At 53.8% G+C, this 6,736-nt stretch overlaps 1 protein-coding gene across 1 annotated transcript in view; it reads left to right on the top strand.

Moving 5' to 3' along the window:
- KIF28P overlaps nt 1-6,736 on the top strand; it is a 33,832-nt gene that overhangs the window by 23,158 nt on the left and 3,938 nt on the right. Inside the window, 3 exon segments of the mRNA XM_008580821.1 lie at nt 106-118; nt 3,223-3,341; nt 3,797-3,904. Coding sequence (XP_008579043.1) covers nt 106-118; nt 3,223-3,341; nt 3,797-3,904 — 240 coding nt within the window.

A 6,736-nucleotide genomic window follows, 5' to 3' on the forward strand; every position in this document is an offset into this window, starting at 1 on the left:
ACCCCTCCCCCTTTCCCACCTCTGCTGTCCTCAGTTCTGTTCTCTCCTTTTGAAAGTTCAAGGAATTATTGTGATTATTATCTTTGTCTCTTTTTTTTTTTTCAGCTCCCATTTAGGGGTGAGGACGTGGTATGTCTCTTTCTGTGTCTGGCTTATTTCACTTAACATAACTTTCTCTAAATTCATCCACGTTGCTGTGAATGGCAGAATTTCACTCTTTTTATGGCTGAGGAATGTTCCAAGGTGTATATATACCACATTTTCCTTATCCAATGACAATGGACATTTAGGTTGGCTCCATATCTTGGCTACTGTAAATAGAGCTGCGATAAACATGGGGGTGCAGGTGTCCCTTCGACATGACGACTTCCATTCCTTTGGGTGTACACCCAGCAGTGGGATTGCTGGATCGGATGGCAGTTCTATCTGTAGTTGTTTGAGAAACTCCGTACTGTTTTCCTTAAACATATAGTGTTTTGTTTGTTCTCCGGTGGCTGGCAGGTATGGCCATCACGAACTTGTGGCTTTGGTGTTATAAATCTGTGCCTTAACCAATTGAGCTAACTGGCCAGCCCCCAGGCCCAAATCTTGTAACATAAAGTCTAGGCTGGTATGAAGACCCAGAAACAGATCTCAACTTACCTGTAATGTGCAGGGCTCCTTATGAGGTCACTCTCCCAAGTGTCTCTTCTGAAACACCTCTTTTCTTTTCCCACCAGCCCAGCCCCCTGGCCTGCTAGCTTACAAGGATTTGGCACTCACTGGGTTTGGTCCATTAATAAACCACCTAATATATCCTCTGCCAGGTCCCCGTGACTTTCTTCAGCAGCCAGAGAGCTTACTTGTACTGAAAGTGAGAAAGAACAACCGAAATTGTTCACTAAGATCATAGTTTATTGAGTGACCTAGACAAATTCTTGTCTTAGAATGTCAGATAAACACGCTTCCTTCACAAATTTGGATGGTAAAGTGACAGTCACTCCGCACAGCAATTGCAAGGTTGTCGTGAACGGGGTGCCCATCACGACCAAGACAAAGCTGCAGCATTTGGTAAACTGTCCTGCCAGGCCACAGAATTTCCTAAGTCCTAGCCGAGAGCCAGGAGAGGGGTTCTCGTGAGGTGTCCCCACATCACAGCTGCAGCCGCAGTGAGGCTGGGCAGAGCGGCCCTTGATTCGCTGTGTGTCCTTGGGCAAGTCCCTTCACCTCTCTGGATCTCGCCTATAAAACAAGAGGGACCGCACTAGATGATCTCCAAGACCCCTTCCACCCGGAACATTTTCTGACATTTCAGATCTTCTAAGAGCCTGTCATTGGGAAGGACTGAGCCGCATCTCGTGAACACGCCACCACAGTGGCTGTCCCCAACCCCCTGCAACTTCCACACTGCAGCCAGAGAGCCTTCTGCACAGGCACATCGGGTCCTGGAATCCCTCAGTGACCGCCCTGTAGGACACCGCGTGGGCCACCCCTGCCCTCCTCCCGGCACGGCGGGCCTGGGCTAGGTGCGTGTCCTCCTAGGGCCGCATCATTTGGGATCCAACAGCGCCTACCTGTGCGTCGCTTTCCTTCCGAGCAGACTCGATCATGACTTTCTCCAGCTGCAGAGAGAGCCGCCGCGGAGGGGTGAGCGCGCACAGCTCGGGGAGTGGACTTCCAGCATCTTCCACGCGCTGATCTGAACGCAACGGCCTCCCTGGGGGCCCTCCCGCCTCCCTCAAGACAACCGTCTTTTGTTGTGTCACAGTGCAAGGTACAGCAAGTTCAAAGATGATTTCCACGTAGGTACAGAGCGAGCACGCGTCCAAGGCGCGCTCACCAGGTGCAGGGCTCTCCTCGCGCATGCGCGCGTGCGGGCGAGGCCGGGGCAGGTGCAGGTGCAGGGGCAGGTGCAGGCGCAGGTGCAGGGGTAGGGACAGGAGCAGGCGCAGTGGCAGGCGCAGGGGCAGGTGCGGGAGAGAAGGTGGAGGCGGGACGCTCGGTGAGATGAGCACGCAAACCACCCGGGGACCGGCCGGGCGCACAGAATCGGCAGCTGGAGACGCCGCCGACCGGGAACCTGCCCTGGGCTGCAGATGCGACGAGGAACAAAATCCGGAAGAAGTGACAGCCCTGGGATTCTGAGTCCGAGATCTCCCCCTGCCCCTGCCCCCATCCGCAGCAGGTACCTGGAGGTTCTGGGAGGCGAGAGCGCAGCGTCCGCCTGCGCCCCCTCCCCGGGCCTCGGGTGGGGGTCCTGAGCACCTGCCCTCATCACCGCGCTCAGGGTGGGTCCCTCCCTCCCCCAGCATCCAGGTGAGGCTGGACCCTGACGGGCTGGCTTCCCACAGGAGGCACCTAAGCTCAAGCGCACGGCCCCTGCCTGCACTGGCTGGACAGAGGGGTGCACACCCACACGCGTGCAAGAGGCCCCCGCCCCTACACCAAAGCGTCTTTTTCGGAATTTTAGCACAATGCATTGATCTGAAATTCACCTACTTGCTCCTCTTCCGCTGGAGTTCTTGACCCAAAACAGGCCTCTGCAGCAGGTGCCTGGATCGCCCACGGCTCCATTTCCTTATTCACCACGCCTGGCAGCTGCCCTCCCAGCCCAGGGTGGCTGCTTGGCCAGGGTGAACAGGCCCCAGACCCTGGTGAGGACGCGGGTCCTCACATGGGCAGCTCTGGGGAGTCAGACTCAGGACCTCAGGGCACTGTGGAGCCCACAGGCCAGGCATCCTAACGAGTGGAAAGGTCCTCACAGGAGGTTTCTGGGGGGGACGGGTCTTCCCATAATCTCCCTGAGCCCCCCCCCCAAACCACCTCAATAGAAGTAAGAACAGGTTGCTTGGGGTACCAGCAACAGCTTCAGGCTAAATCCCCAGACCTTCCCTCTAGCCAACCAGACTTTACCTCCCCCTCCCCCCGACACACCTGGACAGTCTGGTGCCACCTTGAGTCAAGGACACTGGGACCATGAATGGGAGCTGGTGGCAGATGGCCTCCTGTCGTGATGCAGCCATGATGCATGGGTTGAGACGGGCAACTATGTAAGAAAAAGCCAGGGAAGGTCTTTTCCCCCGGCTAAGTTTTTTTTTTTTTTTACATGCTTGTGATTTAAAAATGTAGTTATCCGATGGACACCTGAGCAAATGGATGACCAGATGAGCACATAAGTGTATTCACAGCTGAAAAGTTTTGCAGAGCACGTGGCCGCTTTCACTTCCCTCTGACTTTGGCCAGGTGCTGTGAACGAGGGGGACGGCAGAGCAGACCCCAGGGTCCTGGCCATGTTCCAGGACTACGTCAAACTGATGTCGCTGGTTGCAGAAGCAAATCAGTTGAGTGACGAGCTGGAGGAGGTAGCTTACCTAGAGCCCAAAAGAGGTCTAAGGCCCAGGACTGCCCCGCCCAGCCCAGCCCAGCAGCTTGGCTTCCTCCGCTGGCCTCAGGGCCACCAGCACCCCAGACCAACAGCTGCTGGACACATCCTCCCATCCCACAGTGTTCTGGGGCCTCTCTGGGTCCAGGCACCTTGATGGCTGCTAGGCCACAGAGAAGGCCTGGGCTGGGGTTAGCTGCCTGGTGACAGGGGATCCCAATCAGCAAGAACCTGGTAAGCACTACCGGTGTGGGCTCCAGGACACACTGAGAAGTTCCTGCGCCCTGTCATTTGTCTTGGGGGATTTCCAAGCAGCAAGAGCCGGACCATCTTCCTGTAGAAAGCCCGAGTGTGGGGAGGATGTCAAACCTGTCGCACGGGTGGTATGGGCTGGCAAATGTAGGATTCTTTAGTGAGACGTGTTTCTTTTCCCAGGGACTTAAAATGGAGCTGAAGGTGAAGAATTTGGCATCGTCAGATTCCAGGGGCTACGAGCTACAAAAAGAGGTCATGGTGAAGGTGACCAACCAGAGGACTCACGAGGTGAGGCTGCATCTGTGGGAAGAACTTTCCCAGGACGCAGGTTATTTTCATCAGCTGCAGCCTGGAGAGGGGCCAGTGAAGGGACAAGATGTGCTCCAAGGCTGAGCTGGGTTCTGGGGTCCAGACTCCAGGGCTGGGGGGCCCTCCTTGGTGCTCCTGCCCCGGGTCTCTCTCCCACCCAGCGCCCATTCCTGGGATCTCTCCTCACCAGCAGCGCTGAGCATTTTCTGTTCAGGGTGAGCATGGCTCAAAGGCTCCAGGATGGCAGGGAGCCCGAACGTTCACCCAGCTGGTGGTGCTGGCCGTGCATGTGCATGTAAGAGAGAGAGGCCTGCCACTCTGAAGCAACGAGAAAGGCCACACTTTCATTAAGACTCCAGAAAAGGCCGTTTTTCCAGCTCCCCGGATGCTCCATTGCCATATGTGACATTGCTCACTGTCAGGAAGGTCCTTTCTAGCACCCTAAGACCTTTGTCCTCTCCCTCTGCCTTCCGAGGAGGAAAGAGAAAATTGCAGGCCAGCGCTGGCCCTGTGGACACTGTGCCTCTGGCGCTGCTCCTGCTTAGCCAGCCTGGGGGCTCCGACCCCGGGCAGGGAGCCAGGACAGGGGCACTGGAGTGGGGCTGGCCTCGGCCTTGTGATGGCTGCTCTACTTGGGAACTGGGACGTCTCTGGGGTTCACTCTTCTGCCCATTGCCCTGAAGTTGCCAAAATGGTCTAGGTCAAGACTGACTTTTAAAAACTTCCTAAAAGTTTGAAATATGACACAAAGAGGCTATAAATAGATATGTTTGTTATTTTGTAAACACCTGTGCACCCACCACCCAATTCAGGGGTGTTGTCTGCCAAGGGCTGGGGCTGCCAGGTTTCAGCCTGGCTGTGAGTGGCCGGGGAGGACAGGGGTGCCCAGGGAGGACATGAGTGCTTGTGAAACCAACTCTGCAGAGACTGTCTCCTTTCCTGGAGGCATGTTTGGTGCAGCTCTGGGCTCTCAGTGTGACATGGAGAGGGTCTCCTGTGACCTCGCCACCCTGGGGAGTCAGCCTTGACAGTCTTTGGAGGGACTCCTCAAAGTGTCTGTGCTTTGAGTTTTGTTTCATCTGGCAGATGCCACCAGGGCAAGGAGTTTTGGTGTCCAGCACTCTGTGATGGGTGACCATCCTGGCTCCACTAGATATAAGAGCAATTTTATGTTTTGCTTTAGATATAAGAGCCATTTTATGTATTGGCAGGCAGCATAACTCGTTTGACTTGGCTTTTGTAAACTATTGGGGTTTTTTTAATGAAATAGACAACCCTAGCATTTTTCTAATTGTCAAACCTGCCCCCTTCTGCTTAAGGAATAGTTTTAGAAATTTTATGCTTGACAGTCTCAATCGCGAACTCTGGCTTCTGTAACCCGGCTTGCTTGTAGCACCAGTGTGCTAATGAAAGATAACAGTGGCTTTGCGTCACCCTGAGAGCCAGATGCAAATTGGCTCCAGAACTGACCAGTGAGCTATGTCACAGCCGACCAATCTGAACTAACAAACTTGCATCCCTCATTTGCCTAAAAAGACCTGAGTGAGAACTTGGTTGGTTTTGGGCAAGCAGCTTTGGCTCTATAAGGCTGCTCCTTTCCTTCATTTGGGGAGACACTAGCCTAATGTGGGTGCTTTCCTTGCTTGCAAGCAATAGAGCTGTAACACCGGAAAGAGCTGTCAACTGTTAAAAGAGCTACAAAACCAACGCTGGCCTTGGATTCCTCTGTGCAAGCGCCCACTGCAACTCCACGTGCCTCGCTTGGCCAGGCTTCCCCAGAATGGGGTTTGCCAGTTTCCTGGTGTCTTGTCAAACCTTGTTGTAAGGAAGCTTGTCATTTTTAAAAACTTTTTTCCATGTTATTCTTTTTTTTTTTTTTCATTATTGTTGTCTAAAATGATTTGAAAAATACAGTATTTTAAGTCAGCCTTTTTAATTGTTGCCAGCAGAAGGGTTACCTGAATATCACGGCCTGCCATTACCAGGCGTAGAACTCAAGACAGGGTTTTTACATGTATTGTTAATGTGTTGTCACTGCGACAGCGGAGGGCCTGGGCACATTCTGAGACGCTGTCCTTTTCCTTCATCCCAGCACCCCTGTCACAGGCATGGAAGCCTAACAGGACTGCTGCTGCACAAACAACACTGGGTTCTCTTATAACAGGGTTGTGTGCTAATTAATTTTACGGTGTTATTTTCCTTTTTTTTTTCCCCTCATGCAGAGATGAATCTTACCTGTCATTTTCAAGTCTGTCCATTTTTACATGTAAAAAAGTAAGATCACATTTCCTCAAATGAAGGCCCACCTTCCTCAGCAGGCCTGAGATGCTGGTAGTGACTTCTGGTGCTTTCTTGGAACGTGTGTGTGTGTGTGTGTGTGTGTGCGTGCGTGCGTGTGCACATCTGACGGCTAACAGACAAGGCTGGTGGAGAGCAGAAGTGGGTCCCCAGTATAGACACAAATGGCACTTTTTTTGGTTGATCTTGTAAACATTCACCTCCGATTGCGTGGACCATGACTGCTGCTGTGGCTCTGGGGTAGGTGACAGTGTCCACGTGCAGTTTCGTGCAACTGCTAGCTAGAGTCACACATGAAGGACAAGTTCAGGAGGAAGCCAGGGCCGAGTGAGGGCTGGGGAGGGGTTTCTGGACGGGAGACGCTGCCGGCCTGCAGGAACTTTCCCGCAGCACTGCCACAGCTGCTGGCTCACGTGAGCAGCACACCCAGCCGGGAAGTCTCCGAGCCAAGCCTGCAGGGCCTGCTGGGAGCCCGGCTATCCCCACTGTCCTAGCCTCCCCGAGTGAGCGTTT

The sequence above is a fragment of the Galeopterus variegatus genome, unplaced genomic scaffold (genome assembly GCF_000696425.1).
Source record: "Galeopterus variegatus unplaced genomic scaffold, G_variegatus-3.0.2 Scaffold2167, whole genome shotgun sequence".
Taxonomy (NCBI): Eukaryota; Metazoa; Chordata; class Mammalia; order Dermoptera; family Cynocephalidae; genus Galeopterus; species Galeopterus variegatus.